Genomic DNA, 19,972 nt, shown 5'->3' with positions numbered 1-19,972 from the left:
TCGTGATGATTGGACAAAAGCTTCCAAAGTAAATGATCTGACAAGGACGATTTGAGGTAATTTCTATAATTAAAGCGTGATAACTCTGATATGGCCGGCAATCGATATTGTTCAAGATAATATGCCAATACACATTCTGAAAAATTTGGTGATGATTGGACAAAGACTTCTTTAGTCATTGAGCGGACAACATTCTGGATGCTGCTTCCCAATAAGTAGCAGGTGAAATTAAACAGGCGTATAAAAACTTTTGAATTTTTATGACATGGAATAAAAACTTGAACTCAGATTTGTGAAAGATGCATCCCACCTGCACCCCCACATTTCGCCATTCTATAACACGTATTATTTCATTGAAAATTCTGCCTAAAAATGATCATTTATCATACTCATATAGTGAAAACCAAATACTGGAGTAAGATATTTTTTATTAACAACAGACCTTAAATTTTATAATAATTCTTCAAAAAATAACACCATAGAAAACCAAGAAATGTATATATTTAACATTGCTTTGAAAAGTAAGCACTTTTCATCAGTAACAAAGGACAAATAAATTATAATGTACACATCTATCTGAACAAAGCATATCACAATATTGATTTAACAGAATGAAATAACATAATACATATCTGCAGGATTTTTTTTTTAATATGACAAGTATTATTTATAGAAACATGAAGGCTAAGTTGGCTCTAAATCGCTCACCTGGGTAGAAGTTTTATTATTCTTCAGCACAGGTGAGCTCATAATGACCTGTAAATAATAATAGCTCAGATTTTTTTTAATATCTGGGGTTTAAAATAAAATAATTATAACTTAGTAGCAAAATATCAATTAAAATCAGATATCTATAAAAATAGTTTCAATGTAGTATATCAAAACCATAAATAAAAAAATACACATTATGTACATCATGATACAGCGACTTTGGTTTTAACAGTGTTAAATATTACAATAACTTGTACACATGAGAATATATACAAACTTTCTGCCTGAGCAAGCGAATACAAAGAATAGATTCATAAACTAATTAGACATACAGAAATGCATAATAATTACGTAGGTAATTGAAACAGAATTAAGAAGAAAGTGATTAGCTTATGCAATGTCTCACTTCTGTAATTCATTCAAAATGCTTTAGATATATTCCTGTTTGAGTAAACAAAAGAATGTAATACCTAGCGCTTAACTGAATGCATAATAAGAACTACTAACAAGGGCTTGATGTAAGTGGACGTGATACAGGTCGGTAAAGTGAAGATGGAGACAAAAGGAGAGATGGATGATAGGCCAATACCAAGAGGTAGACACATGAGCTCTGTTCTGATAAGTTTGACAAGCTCACAATCTGCAAGAATGGCAAATGTGGGTTTGAATATGTTCAAAGATAGTAGCGTTTGACTGGTCCATGGCAGATTTCCAATCAAACTGGAGGAAATGGAGAGACACAGTCTAAAAATAGATAACTTATCAAGTCTGAGTGTCGCTGTGAAGTAAACATCATTTTTTTTATTTATAGATAAACATAGAAAATGAATAAATAGATAAAACAAAGTTATTTGTACTATTGTATAAACATTGCAACACTAATGAACAGATCTGGAGAGAGGTAAAGAAGTTACAGTAAACAAAAATACAAAAGAAATGTAAAGAGGTAATTATTGAAATGTTTTACATTGTATTCAATAAACAAAGCATAAACAAACTCTTATTTTACAAGTACAAGCGATACTAATCAACACATTCATAGTAGACACATTACAAGATAGATTAGTGACACAGCTGAAAGTTGATATGAATCACTCTCGAGGTCTGACTTCCCAGGCAGAAACCAGGATTGTTTCCTTTTTGAGGGGTCAAGAGAGTGTTCCCCTGGTGGGGATTGAACCTATGCTCAGTTGGGTGAGAGTCGGACACCTGTACCACTACACCACTAATCAGATTTGAAAGTGGATTCATTTTTTCCTGTGTCAGTACACTACAAACAATCAAATGTACAATCCTTTGCAAAGTTGTCTTTTTTACATGATTTTGGGTCATGATAACATGCAGTCTCAAGCCTGGTGACAAAACTGCAATTTTTCACTTCATTGCAATTTTCTTTCTAGTCGAGTAGTGATGATGAAATTTACTTTATTGTACTATTGTTTGAAACTGACATTTATTTATGCAAAATGTCAGGAATATTAAGTTTTTGTGTAATTTACTATATGGGCTAAGAATCTAAACACAGGCTTGAGACTTTTTGTATTCATGGTTCAAATACACTAGATTATCATCAACAAAGACTCAGTTATAAAAACAAAACAACATCTAGCAATTTATGATAAACATTTACAGTTTCAAAAAATCTTTAAAAAAGTGAGGTACTTCGGTTTTCATCAGAGGGGAAAAAACAATAATTAATTTTGAAAGTAATTGATATTCTCATTCCTTATTTTGTAGTCACTGATGTTATTTCACTGATAAAACTCAATATGATTAACGATTATATTTCACCAAACAACATGAAATAAATCTTAAATCTTAAATCCTCAATTCTAACAGATTACTCATTTACATGTTCTTTGCAATTCAAAAGCAAGGCTCCTACGTTTACAGAATTTCGTAAACATGTACACAGGACATATAAAATGAAATGATACCATTTATGGAACTTTGAAGTAAATAAATGCTGCATGTATACACACAAGTATACACACATGTACAGTAGATATCTACATGTTTCATTGATTTCATGAACGGCCACTAGTCTGACATGTTTTAATAGTCAGTATCCAAATTGAACTATTTTTATCAGGGGGTCATTTGCATGTCAAATCCACCATCCCTACCTACACAGTGACACAACACAGAAAATACCCCCAAAACACATGCCGCTGTTTACACGTGTTAACGTAGAGGCCTTATTCAAAAGTGTTCAAGATTTTTCTAATGAGAATCAGATGATTTTTCAGTCTCTACATTAAGAACACGCTTCATACACTCCAGACATGCATCTGTTGCCTGTTTAGCCTCTGTGCTACTGCTGGAGAAGTTAAAGAACCCGTGCGGTAGACTGTCATACACCTTCAAGTTGACTGGTTTCCCAAGGGACTTGAGTTTCTTTGCAAATGTGACCGAGTCATCAAGTAGTGGGTCAAAGTGGCAGGCCTGCAAAAAAAGCTCAAATATCATCACTTTCGATAATGAAAAACATTAAAAAATGCTGATAAAATATTTTTTAAAAAACAACAAATAACAGCATAATTATAATTGATCACAAGTTGTGTCAACAAATCTTCTGATTACTAATGATACAATGCAGACCAAGCACTTTTGAGTCTCATGAATGCACTGATTATAAGGCAGCATGCTTTAGTAAAAGTTTATATGGATATGGTACTCAATATGTAATTCATAGTCAGTCTAGTAACAAAATATAGTGCTGGAATACTGTTCTTTATGATATGAATAAACAACTTACTGCAAGGTGGACTTCAGGCAAGCCCAGCAACAGGTCATCTGGGGCCAACAACGGTGACATGTAGTAATTCTTCACAATTGGAAGCTGACGGAACAGCTGTAAAGGGCTCTGAGCAATTTTTCTTTGGACTGAAAACAGCTTTGGCGTAAAAGAAAGAGCACCAGGGTATAGTTGAGGGGAAAACGGAGTCTCTGAATTGAGCACATTGTCTGGTGGCCCTGACTTTTGACCAGGGTGGAAGGTCACAGGAAGATCAAGGGACATATGCCGCTTTTTGGCAAACGGGGTATTTGACTTTGTTTTTCTCTCATCAACATGTTTTACAGTTTCAGATTTACTAGTTTTGCTTTCTTGAGAAATATTTTCAAAACTTTTCTGGACAGAAACTTTTGCTCTAGTCTCCATAACACCACTTTGAGGTGCAACCATTTTGCTTCGAACACCTTTAGCACCATCTTCAGCACCGACATCATTAACTGTTTCTCTGGACAGTTTAATGTAAGCATCCTGCACTTCCATCCCACTGTCCACATCTGTATCACCATTGATACCGCTATCACTTGTGTCCGATACAGAGGCTTGCTTTTTGTGTCTTTCATTTTTACCACCTTTCAAATTGCCTTCTATTTTCTCATTTTCTGCACTTCGATTTTTAGAAATAGGACTTTGAAGGTAGCATATCTGTTCATTGTTTAATGGCATACTAGTCACATTCTCAAAGGATTTACTTTGAGAAAGATCTCTATTCCCTTTTTGAACACTTGAGTCTGGATTATCTATTTTACAGATGTCTGCGAAATCATCAACATCCATTTCTTGTTCACATATGTTTTCCAATGATTGACAAAGTTTCTCTTTCATGTTAGGAGAAATAGCACCATCAGCAATATCATCAACATCATCGTCTAGCATTTCTTTGCACACAGCATATAATTCTGCAGGTTTTCTTTCCAACAATTTATGACCTTTTTCAGACTCAACTTCTATTCTGGCTGTTGAATCTAAGCTGGAAAGAAATTCATCGACACTTGCAAAATGTTTTGGACCTTTATCACATGAGTGGTATAGGTTATCACTTTTCTGATCATCTATTGTTTCATCACAGACGCAATCTTCAGCAACCAATTGGTTCACTGGCAGAGATTTACCTTTATCACATACAAGTTCTACTCCATCAACATTCATATTATCACAGACTTCAATTCCAGTAACCAATTCATTTACAACAGTATTCTCTTTGTTAGAGCTAACTCTTACCCTTTCTTCCTCTTTCCCATCACAATCATACACAATAAAGTCATTTTCAGACAATTCATCACCACTATCACAACTACCTTTCACTTTTTCTTTACCAATGGCACTATGTCCACAATCATCCCTAGCCTTTTTGGTGTCCTCTGTTTGACCAGATTCTGCAAATTTGTCATCTGCGTTGTGATTGGCCAGTTCATTTATTACATTATCCAATGGGGCTTCTGAAGATTTCACAACCTCCCAGGTTTCAACCTTTCCAGGGTTACAGAATACTGGCGCTGCAAGAGCACTGGAAAACTTGTCAGCTATTCCAGCATATGCTGAAACAGATCAAAATGTTCATTAGTAGATATGAGCCTTACACTCATCTATTAAGAAACATAAACATAGAAATAATAAAATTACTGAACAGCACATCACCAAACACACATGTTTAACCATTATCATTCATCAGTATAACAGTGCTCCAGCTAGGCCTAGACACTAAAGTAAAGATAATAGCTAATGCATTCATAACAAACTATTAATATTAAAATAGTTAACACAATAAGTATTGAACATTGGCCCTTGCAAGTACCCAATTAAGGCTCATTCTATGCCAGTCAACGAAATTAGACTTTTGGATGAACAAGCCCAAATACTTATGGTATTGTTTAATGTCAATTCATGAACAAGCCCAAATACTTATGGTATTGTTTAATGTCAATTCATGAACAAGCCCTGCTATATAAAATCAAGAATCTGAGCAAGCCCGGAAAGCATTTCACCAGTGCAGGGCTTGATGGCTTGTGCTAATCTCGACCGCTGCTATGCGCATCAAAAGTGCCCTTTCTAACATAGCACCCTGCCCTTTTCAAATCCTGGCTGGAGCACTGTATAAACTTTAAAATCTTAAAGTTATAGAAATTATGAAAACTGATACAAATCATCAAGTAATGATCTATTTTTCAACCTGTTGATCACAATATTATTGATTACAGTTAAAAATATTTGAAACAAAGTGAGACTTTTCTTCATCTTCAGTGCTTTTATTGATAAGCTACTTAAAATGGAAAATTAAAATTCGCACAATAAAATTGTCAATCCTTTTACATAAACTGGTTGACCTTTCGTGACCTCTGTAGCTTGAGTTTCGAAAGAAGGACCTGGGTCATGCATGAATAAAACACAAATTAAAAAAACTCATTTATTTAGAGCTCTAGTGCGCTTTATGCAGCGCTTTTTCTGCCCATTTAGGGAAAAAGACCCTAGACATTTTGGGAAATTTTGCGTCATGCAAATGCCGAAATTGGAAAATTTAACAGTTAGAAGAAAAAGCGGTCTAGTCTCCTGGGAATTAGGACATGATTTAATATTAGTTTGTTTTCCCTTTAAAAGATGCAAAATGGCTGAAATATCAATCCTTGGGGTGTAAATATCTATTGCAATAAATCATGACAGATAATTAATATTTCATACTGATCTCTGAATGTGATGAAAATCATTGATTTTCGAGTTCAATTATCAAAAACACTTCACATCACATAATTTATTAGGATGTTGAAAATGAACCAGTACAAGTAAAAAGAATTTCGAAAAAAAGAAAAAAATATATTTTTTTATTTTATTTTTTTATTAGGATTTTTTTCTGCTGATTGGGAAAAATATCTTATATTTTGCTTTGGGAATGGGTCCGATAGTCGGACCCGTGGGTACTATAGAAAAAGCCCTGTTATGGATAGGCAAGTTGCAGCCAAGCCTTCATACTGCATTAACACACGAAAAATAAGAATCAGTCCTTAAATAATCAGAACTATTTAATGGTACAATCATAAACTAAAGGTCCTTATTTACATTATGACCGCATACCTGCAAGACATCTGGTAAGAATCCCTACAGGCAGTAAAGGGTCGATCATGGACATGAGTCTGGCCGGTGATGGTGTGTATTGCACGAGTAAGGCGGGGTAGGCCGCCAGGATTCCATCAGGGACTCGTATACCGTAGGACACTGCCCGCAGTGCCGTTGATACAACAAGGTTCCCTCCCGCACTGTCTCCAGCAAAACACACACGCTCTCCCGTCCAACCTGTAAAATACATCACTTGCATTTATTAAGATAATGTCAGAAATACATCTATAAAACAGACCCAAGATACAAAATTAATCATCTTATTATTTCACGATTTAAACATCACAGTAAGAGAGAAGTAAAACTTAGTTTCATCTTTGTCACAATACTGATTAAGGCATGTGACCAGTATATGTGATATTAATAATGTGCTTTCAGTGAGAGTGATCTAGTGGTCAATGTGTCTGCCTCTCATACAAGAAGTAGTGGGTTCAATCCCCTACAAAGGTAAGATCTCTTGGTCTCTCAAAAAGATACCTGTACTGCTTTCCAGCCTGGACATGAACTTAAGGGTGATTCATATTAGCTTCCAGTCTATGCAATCAATTTATATGTAATATAACTGTTCACACAAGGATATTATGACACAACTACATGTTTTTGATATACTATTCTGGGGCAACCTATCTCACCCAGTTTATCATGGTTATTGAGGGCCCAGGCATAAGCGTAGAAGGTTTCCTCCAGTGCTCGGGGAAAGGGCTGCTCAGGGGCCAGGGAGTAGTCCACTGACAGGATAGGGGCCTCCAGCTGACGTGACCACAGTCGCAAGTAGTCCTGAAGATTCGGTTGAATGAAAATATAAAAGCCAAGCAATTAGAATGGTATTCTTATCATTTTATCATTGGTATTATAGGACCTGAAGCTGACATGACCACAGTCACAGGAAGTCCTGAGCCAGAGTTCTACACCTTGCTAAACATAAGCATAATGTCTCTGGCAACACATGTATGAAGTTTGATATGAATACCTTGAACACTTTTTGAGTCATGGCAAAGGTTTCAGCTCTTGCACAATGCTGATGACACCGAAGCAATATATGACAATATTTCAACTTCCTTCTTCGAAAAAACAGACAAACTAACAAGACATATGTAAGTTTGACCACAGTATTGTCCTCATAAATATTCTGAACAAGCTAAACTGATTATTATATGAATTATTTTAAGGTTTAAAAAAAAGAAATGTTGTACATGATCAATAAAGGAAATTCAAAATATATTCATAAATAAAATTATATACAAATAATCTTTTTTAAATGGCTGTCAACAAATACAACATCAGTTTCACTTATCATGTATAATACTAGAAAAAAACACATTTATTATATTTTAAATAAACTTGAAAGTGAACAGACAGAAGCGTGTGTTTATAAAACAACATTTATGTGATTATTGATTATGGCTGAATCTGAGGAAGAATTAACGGTTTTACGGTACTTGAACAGTATTGTGATAGATGGAAGCTTAATGTAAACTCTACCAAGGTGGCAGTTTGAGGAACAAGAGTTGCCGTAGGACAGCCGGCTGGACTATAGGCCCCTTAGTCTAAGAAATGATTACATTAATGATTATATGTGCCCATCAAAAACAATAAAGGAAAAAAGTAAATTAAAAAAGTCAATCAAGGAATCATTGATTAACAGTATTGGATTTATTAGTGAAAATGCCAAGTAGAATCAATACTTTTTTTTGGTAATTTGTTTATTGACTTTTTTCTTATATTAAAGATGCACTATTACTCCCAAACAAGATTTAACACATTTAATACAATTGTTTTAATATACCAAAAATGATGAACAAATGTTGAAAACAATGATGCTTATGAAGCATACTGAGTTTAATTTAAGGATGTGCAGAAAAACAGTATTGCTACCTTATGAGACCACAGTAAATCTTTTAGCATTCACCATTCATTTAATATTTTTGCGTTTCCGAATTATTAGTAATTAATACTTTCCATAAATGCGTCATTTAGTTTAAATTTATGTTTGTTTTACATGTGTATGCATTGATTTTGAATAAGAGTGTCACTTTAAATATTGTGAATTTAATTTTGATTTCTTGTCCACTAGTGAATGTTTTAATTTAATAAATGTAAACTCATGGACATGATGTTGATTGTGAACTAAATATCAGACCATTTAACAAGACAGACATTGAGTAAATACCAACTATCAGATGTTTTATATTTATTTGCTTCAAAGGGCATAACACAACCAATATATTATGGGTCTTGCTAAAAATGTCTGTATTGTCTCTTGTAAAACCATTTGATTATCTTGAATGGTTATTGAATTATGGCCATGGTTAAAGTGTTTTCACCATAACACCCTTGACAATGCCACAACGGCTATGACTATACCTACCAGTAGACTTTGTATGTGTGAAAAACAGCAAGCTAAAATTAATTCAACAAAAATAGAAACAAACTGCAGATTAGCAACTAAGTAAATCAAACATAAAACTGAACTAAGCTACAGTGTAGCAAAATAAGGCCAAAAATTATGTCATATAAAAATGTGCAGATAGACAGTGCACTCCACATGCTAGAGAATAAGGCAACACAATTACTAAACATTTCTAACTTTACTAAGAGTGTAGTTTCTTTACCGTTTGTTTTAGCTCTTCATTTTTTGGCACAAAATAGTAAGCAGACATAGTTTCATAAGGAATCAACACATACCATAAACTAAAGATCATTGTTTTATTTGTCTGATACTAGCTGATACAAACTTGACAAGTTAGTTCACACAAATAGCTTACGGTAATTACTCATTGTTAACACAAAATATTATTTGATCGATCTCTTAAGATTATAACATAAATTTCCAGCCATAGAAATCCCCTATTGTCTCCAATAAGTTCCACGCTTAAAAATATATTGTTAATACTTGCAGATTTACAACTTAACTTAAATGATGTTGTAATATGGTTCCCAGCCTGCAGAAAACATGCTATCTAAATCAGTTTGAACACATTGTGTAAAATCTAAAGGATTAAGAAAGAGTCGCTCGATCGGCCTTTCTTAATTTACACAATATGTTCCAACTTAAACATTAAATATTAACTTACAAAAGCTTATATATATACATAAAACCAACACAGAAATACTCAGATTGAAAGCAAACCAAAAAGACTTTCCAAAATTTCTTTTTTTTTTCATTTTGAGTTGCAAATATATTAAAAGTTTAATAAATTAATTCAAAGCTATCATTATATCAGTATAACATCATGCAAAAAAGAGCCACTGCAATATTTCCAGTTAACAAGTCACATGAAATGCCTCACCTCGTGTGACTGGGATGATTGGGCCACAAACCCTCCACCATGACAATGGAACAACAAGCTCCGCGACTTAGGTAACACCTCTTTCTTTGAACTGCCAGTCTTTGGCCGGAAACGACTTCTCATAACATCCTGTTGAAAATTAAGTAAGAAAGGAGTTAAAAAGTAGTCCAGCTGGTCCATTAGGGCAGAGCAACATGTATACCTGCCTTCTAAATTAACTGAACTTATATTATAAGGGTACCCTATTTCTTACCATTCCCTCCCGCATAGCGTGTGATATGAGCCGGACAGACACAGGGGCGGGGCCGGTGTGAGCGCAGGGTGGAGTAATTACGGCAGTCTCCCCTGACTCATCAGTAAGAGGAAGCTCAAAGTTTTCTGCCGGCAGGGTGAACACATCGCTCACCTCAACATGGGGAAACGTGAATGATCTCAATTGCTGGAATGCAATGGACATTTTAGAGCATTTATGATATCAAGGTGATTATAAAAAATATATAATAACTGCATGGTCCTTTCAACTACAACAGTGACCCTCTAAAAACTAACTTACCAGTAACTTACAATTATAACATACTTGAGATACAGCAAATTTGAATTTGTGTTCACAGAGTTAATATAATTATTTAATTCAGAAATATTGGCCTTGCTCGACATGTGCATCTTGTGACTGTTTTATACATATATCTAAACACTATTCAGTTATAGTCAAGTTTGAAGTTCTTCACACCAATGGCAAAGATGCTTACTTTAAATGCGAAATATACTGTCCTTTTAGTCCATTAAAAAAACAATTAAAATTCTGTTTAAAAGAATTGTGTCAATGAAGAGAAGAGCTGATTGTTCTCACATGCAGAATTGGAGACTCGGGGATTGACCAAAAGGCCTTACAGAACTTGATGTCTGCTGTCCTCGTGATGTCAACTACCTGAAAAATACAATACTTCATCATCTTCTGTTTCAGTACATATTCCAACGATGCAACTCATCTCATACAATATACGCTGTACATGTATGGAAAACACTACTTCTTCCAGGCATCCCAACAAAAATGGGGCACATACCATACAGTAAATAGTAGCTGAAACAATAGCTGTCGCAGACACATGACAAATGCCCTGGATTGGCCCTTGTCAGATAGCCATTATTTGAGCAAAAAAAATGTTAGTAAAACATATATATGTCCATCTAATGGCAGCCAATTAGTCATTTCACATTGAATAATTGTAGACAACAGTAGGGTAAATTAAGGTTATGACAAACATCCTTACAAGTTTAAGGAAAGTATGTATAGTTGTAATGGAGTTGAAGAGTCATCATTTCAAGTTAAATATGCATGTGTCCTCCTCACGGCAGTGGATTAGTTAAATGGATAATAAAATCATACAGAACTCCCAACTTTGTTAAGTTAGTCCAGGAAGTTTTATTCCCAATTCAAAGAAGTTAGCAAAATAGGTTTCCAATTTCTCAGGATTTCTTGCATGTAGGGTCTTAACTTGGGATAAAATTACCTGTTTTGCTCGAACATCTTCATCTAGGATGTATTTTCCGCTGTTTAGGAGAGAAGACGCAACCTGGATGACTTGTGACGGCTCGTCGTAACACTCGCTGAATGTTGCCATGACAACCATTACCGCCTGTAAGGCCTTCTTGATAGACTCACAAAACTGCAACAAATGATGAGTGGTCATTATACATTTGGGTTTCTGGTAGGTATATTTCATGGATTGCCAACAGAGAACAAAGTAATACAATAAATGAATCACAACTGATCTCTTTTTTATTTAGTTTTTTAAGTGTTTTGGCATCACAGTATAAATTCGAAATGCCTCTTCATTACCAGGGGTGAGTAATCTTTTAGTCTGATAAGTTTTATAGTCTTGCTAAATACTTTATATGAATGATAATATGCATGTACTAATAACATCAGAGCGTAAAAAACTAGCTAGCTAAGTGTAAGCCATACCTGCAGACCAAGGCATCTGCTGTAAAAGCAGTCAGTGTTGAGCATCTCAACTTGTAGCAGGAGGTCATCGCCCACCCCCTCATCCATAAATAGCTCTCCCGGCACACTCACAGACATCAGCTTTTGCAGGTAACTGTAAGTACATATACTTCTGAGAATATGGTGAGGTAAAATGAATATAGTTCAAGTTTGGGGAAATATTTCATTTTTTCAAGCAGTAATCTGACCTTGCATACAAAATTCTTCCCAACCCTGTTTAAGTATGTTACAATAAAGCTCAGTTCAACTTCATTAAAATGCAGCAGCACAGGAATGTGTTGTGAATATGTAACAGACTGTACACGTTGCCATGTGCACCAATCGGAAATCCAACCCATGACCTGTTCCTGCAGGCTGACACTCTACAGTGTCACTATAAAAGCTAGCCGTTCAGAAAACCCGGAGAATAAGGTGATTTTGCAATGACCATTTAAGGCTTATCGTGCAAAGTGAGTTATTAATGTTGGTTGCCAAATGTTACCGTCTGCACAAATTAATATGTGCACCTTTGGGGATCGAACCCAAGACCTCTGGCTCTTCAGGCAGATACTCTACCGTGTCATCGTAATATATGGCTCTATAGCATGACAGTGTAAAAGCTTCCATATTATATATGATACATATTGAATACCCAGTTCAAATATCTAACAATGTTAACATAAAATATGGATCTAAAGCTATATGATTACACATACCTAAAAAGCATTAAGTATTATCTGTATTGATAGAGGAGTTCTAGACCCCACATTTTTAAACAGAATTTGATGCAACCACTTTCTAATAAAATTATACAATTCTGTTAAGGAATGCCATGAATATCTTACCCTAGACAGGCTATGAGCTGTCCTAGTGTCTCCACATAGGCCTCGAGCTCCTTGAGGTAGAAGGATGACCTGAACAGCATGCTGGTTTTGTTCACGTTGATGTGCCGGCATAGTTGTAGAAGATGAATTACACATCTGTAAAACATTTTGATACATAAATAATTTTACACACATATATGATTTATTAGCAAAAGGAGGGAATTCACATAAAAAGGAACATTTTATCAACCATACAACCTAGGGTACCACTTACCCAATATCATTGAAAGCCTGAGATGACTGGTTCCAAAGCTGGACTAAAAGTCAAAGTCCCCACTATTCCCTGGTGCATTATTAAAATGCAATTATAAATATGCTTGGCAATATTTTTTTTTCATTTTGTTGCATTTTCATTTACATTTAGCAAACTTTGATCGGGGTGTGCTCAATGTCCATTTAGACTGGCTGATGCTCTATAGCTCTACTAGCAACGTTCCATAAGTTGACCGACAAGCAACCAATAATTGGTTTTAGAGACGACTGATTATGAAAACATGTATCTTCTGCTCAAAACATAAATACACAAAAAGATGTCAAATGCCAAGGACAAAGAACCAGGTGCACAGGGCAACATGAAAGGGCATTACGGCGTATTTCTGGCAGTCAAAAGGGCAGCATAGCATGACACCTTGATAGTCTAAAATAATAGACGTGTTATACGGGATTCTTTCAATCCCTAAGGTCTAAACGGGTTTGTGCAAAAACTGGGTTGGTTTGAGAAATATTGAAATTGAAAGTATTTTATGTTTGAAATGGATAATAAAGGTTTATATTCATATTTTACCATGTTAGTAAAAAGCTATTTTGCACAAAACAAGCATTAAACACATGATCTACCCTTCCAATAAAACGAAACTTGACTGACACAGACAACAATTATGCTAAGCGGAACAACTTGACCCAATTGTAATAACTCGGCCACCTCCGACAAGCTTCAGACCTCGTAAATACAATCATAACAACTCGGCCATGACCAGAGTGCTCCAATTGCTGGAAAAGTGTGAACTGCAGCCTTGCGTTATGTTTTGACAGAATGAAATGAAGAAAACCCCATCAAACTCATAATAATTCATTGGATATTTATTTTTTGTGTATGGAACTAATATAAAATAACATTATCTAGTAATATTTCTTGGTTTTATTACATTTTATGGACACAATATGCTTTAACCCGGAATCCCAATCAGAACATACTACCCACTTTTGATACAAAACAATTTGTATGTGGATTTGGCATATCAAAAATAGTAAAAATAAATGAATCTGTCAACGTACAATTATTTGGACTAGACACCTTGATTAAACACCTACAGGGAAACGGTAATGCATTACCTATTCACAATACTGATGAAACTCCTGTAACCGTTTGCCTGAACCTCTGAAGAAAAGTCATACAGATGGAGGTGTGGTACTATCTCAATAACCAGGGGTTCCAACACTTGAGTTCGCTCCAGGAGGACACAAAAAGCGGTGTAATAACAAGAACGGATACTGGATTTTCCTCTCTGGTAATACCCTATGCTGCTTATGATAAGAGATCTTATGTCTTTTAGGCTTATATGAAAATATTTCAAGAAATCTGCGTCATTTTTGCATAACCCAAATGGTTCACTATCTGTTTTCGTATTCGCCATTTCCAAAACAATGTTTGAGTGTTAAGTGCGAATTTACAAAATTGATATTGTTATCGTTTTTGTTACCGTTAATTTATAGAAATAATACAATGAAAATGTGATTTCATTTGAACTTATTGTTTTGTGTACATAATTTTCTTTTAACTAAAAAACCGAATAAGTTCGAAAGCACGCAGAGGAAAACAAGTAAAGTTGACAACTTCAATCTTGGCGTGTGGAAAGCAGCGACTTAAAAAAGGTAACAATAAAACACAGCAATTTGAGACCAACACTTGCTAAGTGTACAATTAATTTTCATTGCATTTTTCATTATATTTATTGAAACAGCATACATGTACAGGCCCTTCTACAGTATAATAATAAACAGCCGTTTCAGATCATCATGAAGGGGAACAGCATCATTCATACATGTATTTGTCATCTTTCTGAGAGGTTCTCAGCAATATTGGTTTGAATTCCAGGGCATTTTGATTTTTACAAAGCATATTTATGATATAAGACTAAAACCAGAAAACGGAATGAGTATTGACTAACATATTGGGCCACCAAAGGTTATATGTTTTAGTGAATTTTATCGAGTATTTGATTTTCGCTTTATCGCTATGACTTCTTTATAATGATATCGTGTATTTGTTATGTTATGTTATGGTTTTAGTATTAAATGTCTAAATTTAGCTAGTAAATGATTAATTAATACGAATAAGTTGTATTCTTATTAGTTTTCTACTTTTTCGTAAGTTTGATAAACGTGACACCCCTACTCTGTAACATTAGTTATATATAATGGTTTCACTCATAGGATTTGTGAAAAAGGACGATTCCATTTTGGTCAAGTGATGTTAGGGTATTTTAAATGCGAAAGGCATAGAAATAGTTAGCTTGTGTCTCGACGCTGATGGGAGAACATCACGTTAATATATAGGGAAGCTTTAAAGTATCTTTTTGTACTATTAAGGGCGGGTTCTGAACTATTGGGGGCTAGGAGAATTAAAGTGAAGCATTGCGCTACAGCTTCTAGTTTCTAGGTTCGGACATCCGTGGGGTTTCTTTTTGGCCTCTTAGTAAGCCTGGATCATTGCGATACAGACGGAACAGGGTCAATGGTTTGATTCCCGTAAAAGCAATACACTTAGGACTGCAGGTTTCGCTGATATATTGTGATTGGTTTATAAGCGTTTTGTTTGCTGGTCCTGTAAGATAAAGCATAGGTGTTAAAGTATTTCTGTTTGCGCTTTCTTGGTTTTGGGATAATTGAACATTGATTCTTGAACCATAATAATTTTTTCTCCAATCATTGGTTTTGTAAGCAATCATTGTTAATCACGTGTATATATTACTGATTTCATACTTAATTTTTGGGACAATGCAGTCCAAGAATAGGTTTATAGTTTAATTTAAGGTAGTGTGTCCGAGCTAGCAAGGGAAGAAACGTTACAGAATGTCCGTCTTTTATGTTGTTGCTTTAACCGCCCTTTAACACCAGTTCCCCATATTGTGCTAAATATATCACCATGCTATAAATAATCATTTTTTTTGCAAGAGAAAATATATTGTTAATAATGAAAACTTAGACTGAAAATATCTACCTCCTCACATGTTCTGATACTATAGATGGAACAAAAAGTATTTCGCAAGGAATAAAATTTGCCAAAAATCTTTCATGATTATTATAAACTTCTCACTCATAAAGTTTTGCAAGAAATATTTTGCATTATGATTTACATTTTCTTGTCATTTTCAGGCAAAATAAAGGAGCAAAATGGAAGCAGAGCCCTTTCCCGAGTTAAAAATCAAGCCAGCAGATTTCCTGAACAAACTCGATGGCAGAAGCAAGTGTTCAAAGTGTGACAGGTCAAGGAAATTCTACTGCTACACATGCTATCTTCCAGTACCAGAAATCAAAGGCAGAGTACCCAAAGTTAAAGTAGGACATTCACCAGATAATATGATAATAAAATAATTTAGATAATTATATGGAAGCATTATTATGCAATATAGCAACTTCCCATTAAAATAAGTATGTTGTAATACCTTGTTTAACAATCGTTGTAAAATAAATAAGGTTAAAAATAACTAAGAACCACTGTGAGTGAATTGCTGTGTGCCAATTGACATTTTGATGTCACTACCTTGTTTTGAATTGCATAATTTGACCAAGTTTATCAATAAATTGTAATTTACATATGATAACAACGATGATATATTTACTACCGGTATTTGTTTTGCAAAATGTTTTGTGGTTCATAGTTGAAATAACATAGGTTATAGTTTTAAGGATGTACAATCAATTGAATACAATTTCTCCATGATGTTGTCCTTGATTGACACAGCAACCATTATTATGAATAATTTAGTATTTTTGTATTGTAACTGTATACACAATGTATTGGACTTCATATGAACTGATTAGCATTTGCAGAAATTTTTCTGAAACACATCACTGTTTTTTTATTTCTATATGCCTTTTATATGTACACATGTACCTATATTTTTCAGTTACCTATAAAGGTTGACATTATTAAACATCCCAGTGAAGTTGACGGTAAGAGCACAGCCGTTCATGCAGGAGTTCTTGCCCCTGACGATGTCACCATCTACACCTATCCCTGTATTCCGGACTATGATAAGGATAAGGTAAGGAGGAAAAATGTATTTTGTAAATTAAAGACATCTAACCATGCGTGTAATGTTTATATGACATATTTTTATATCAAATTTCTCAGTGGCAGTCAAATTATTCTCAATGATGAATAATGATTTATCTTGGGCCATATTCCTTAAGCAACTAAATGAAAAAATCAACTAAGTGAAATTGCCTTTTTTCCAAGTTTGATTAAAAAACACAACTTAAAATGGTTGTACACCAAAACAATGTTACTGAGTAAGAAGATGGTCTAAATAGCAAATATATATCAACAGATGGGATGAAGAGGGCATTTTGAATAAGTGTTGTAAAAATTTCCTAATTGAAAGAGTAGTATTTATTCATGTTAAAAATGATCACTAAAATATTTCATGAAAACTTATTTCATATGGAATTGAATTTTATTTCTAATTATACTAAAATAACACCAGTTTCCAAATACAGTAAACTGAGTTTGTAAATTATGCTGACTAAATGTATGTCATTGTTTCAACCTTGTTTCCACAGGTGGTGGTAGTGTTTCCATGTGAGACATCGGTCAGTGTAGACCAGCTCGTCAGGAGAGACACCAACAATCCAAGCAAATGTGAAAGCGGATTAAAGCGAGCAGCACCATCAAATGATGAACAAACTGATCTCATCCCTAACAAAATAGCTAAAGTTGATTATGTCGGGAATGATGAAAAAAGATGCTCAAATGGAAAGCCTGAAAACACTGCCAGCGGTAATGGATTATGTCAGAATGCAACCAGCAGTGTTGAAAGTGATGCTCAAAAAGCCAATTGTCTTATTGAAAGAGTAGTATTTATCGACAGTACTTGGAACCAATGCAAGTCTATTTGCAATGATGAAAGACTGAAAGGTAAGGGTTTATATATATATGTTGACGTATTACCTGAATAGATTTAGGTTTGCTGGTAAATTATGTTGTTATAAGACACCAAATATTTCATTATGTTTGTAATCTTATCTTCACATAAGGTTTAAAAAGCCTCCGAAAAACACACCATGTTGTTTAGATTTCATTAATTATTTTGATACTGATAAACTTATTGGGATTGGGACCATATTAATATCATTTTTCAATATTTTTAAGTAATTTTAATATCTGTTTTTTTAACTTTGAACTTTATTGGTCTGTTCAGCCAAAGTTTATTTGATTTTAAAATTTGATTTGTGACTCTGAGTCTCAATCATTAATAAACATCTTCATCTCACAATATTCTGCTGTACATGTATGCTCATTGATCATATGACCACAATGAGTATGAAAGAAGAATAAGAATGTCCCAACTCAGTACTAAATCTCATACGATATATGTATATTGCCAGGCCTGCAGTGTGTTGAACTGAAATCAGAGAAGACAAAGTTCTGGCGTCACCAGAAGAACAACCCAGCCACCTACCTATCAACGATAGAGGCCATCTACTACTTCATGAGGGAGTTCCATCAACAATTTGTGGATCAGGCGTATACTGCACAATATGACAATCTTCTATTCTTCTTTAACTTTATGTACAAGAAAATTCGTAATTTGTATGATGGTGGGGACAACCTAAAGGCCTACAAAAGTAGGCGGGAAAAGGCCAAAGAAAAATCTTAATGAAAAGGAATCTACATGCACATATTTATTAACTGTTGAAACTATTTTTTCGTTCTTTGTGGTATTGAAATAACCTGAGTCATTGTGCCAAAACTTGACCCTGGCCTAACTAAAAAAAAACATTGGTCAAGAATATTATATTCATCTTAATTAACTTTGGGAACTACTTGTGTCAGAATGAATTTCGTGTACATGAGTAAAAAGTTTGATTTCAAGGAACATAATTTTAATGCACAACCACATATGTGATAGACAGTTATGTGGTAGACTGCCAGTGCCTTAGTGCATGAAATGCTTCATAATCACTATAATATAAATATCATCTTGTTGAAATCATTTATGTTGCAATTTGGGACCTGAAATCACTGTATACCACAGTCAAGATATTCAAATGAAACTTGGTACGCATGTTGCCAGATACAATACACATGTGTATAACCAGGCCCATAATTGGGAATTTAATAATTGTTGAGTTATGCCCATTGTTTGACTGAAAAAAAATAAACCCAGATGAGAATTGGTGTTCACTTCGTGACTCTTATTTGTTTTGTATAAATGCAATTTTACATTTTATGATAATTTTTCTCAAAAGCAGAATGTTTTAATCCCAACGTCAAATCATTTATTGTATGCTTTTTAAATTATTTCCCATATACAAATTTTGTGTAAAATATTTTTTTAAGTATAATTAGTTTTTACAATGACAATTTGTTAGCAACATTGATAACACCAGATCAAAATGTATGATATTTTGCGACTGATGTTATAAATTAAATTATAATCCTGAGAATCCTGTGACAAATGTGAAAGTAGACAAAATTTATTTAAAAAAACAACACCACATAATATTTCAAGACTCTGAACATGCAGAGTTGAGCACTTTTACCTAGTACCTTTTGACAAACATTTAAAGTCTGAAATACATGATAAAATAAGAATAAGACTTTTTTTGGATAAAAACCTACTTCTTGCACAAAATTCATACATGATGTTAAACACTAAAATTTAAATACCAACCTAACATGTTGAATATAAGAATGTTTACATGAAATTTGGAAGTCCCAAATGTAGTTGAGAAAAAAATTGTTTTGAATTAATGAAAATAAAGCTTTTCATCTTTTGTATTGTGCATTTGTTTCCTGATGCTTCATACAACACATCGGTAATCACAAGAAACAACGTTGTTTGATCCATCGATATATTCTGATTTGTTTGATGAATGTCTATTTACTTGAACTTATTTATCTCTTTTAAAACATTATAACTTTCCATTTATTACCTGTGGTTCATTAATCAAGGAAAGTCCTTCTGGAGCATAG

The 19,972-nt window shown here is 34.1% G+C and overlaps 2 protein-coding genes across 2 annotated transcripts; one reads left to right on the top strand and one right to left on the bottom strand.

The window, feature by feature from the left end:
• Positions 1-428: 428 nt before the first annotated feature.
• Positions 429-14,418, bottom strand: LOC128235064 (hormone-sensitive lipase-like). The gene is made up of 11 exons (XM_052949771.1): positions 14,104-14,418; positions 12,733-12,867; positions 11,870-12,002; positions 11,415-11,570; positions 10,754-10,831; positions 10,157-10,342; positions 9,904-10,032; positions 7,246-7,390; positions 6,572-6,790; positions 3,470-5,043; positions 429-3,156 (listed from the first exon to the last, which is right to left on the bottom strand). The coding sequence occupies exons 1-11, from the start codon at positions 14,403-14,405 to the stop codon at positions 2,935-2,937; spliced, it is 3,279 nt and encodes a 1,092-aa protein (XP_052805731.1). The 5' UTR covers positions 14,406-14,418; the 3' UTR covers positions 429-2,934.
• A 166-nt stretch (positions 14,419-14,584) lies between these two features.
• Positions 14,585-19,773, top strand: LOC128234647 (tRNA-uridine aminocarboxypropyltransferase 1-like). Its single transcript, XM_052949014.1, has 5 exons — positions 14,585-14,643; positions 16,147-16,329; positions 16,902-17,039; positions 17,557-17,911; positions 18,382-19,773. Exons 2-5 carry the CDS (start codon positions 16,165-16,167, stop codon positions 18,651-18,653), a joined length of 930 nt encoding a protein of 309 aa, XP_052804974.1. The 5' UTR covers positions 14,585-14,643; positions 16,147-16,164; the 3' UTR covers positions 18,654-19,773.
• The last annotated feature ends 199 nt before the right edge of the window (positions 19,774-19,972 follow it).

The sequence above is a fragment of the Mya arenaria genome, chromosome 5, assembly GCF_026914265.1.
Source record: "Mya arenaria isolate MELC-2E11 chromosome 5, ASM2691426v1".
Taxonomy (NCBI): domain Eukaryota; kingdom Metazoa; phylum Mollusca; class Bivalvia; order Myida; family Myidae; genus Mya; species Mya arenaria.
This window is presented reverse-complemented; position numbering and strand designations above follow the sequence as displayed.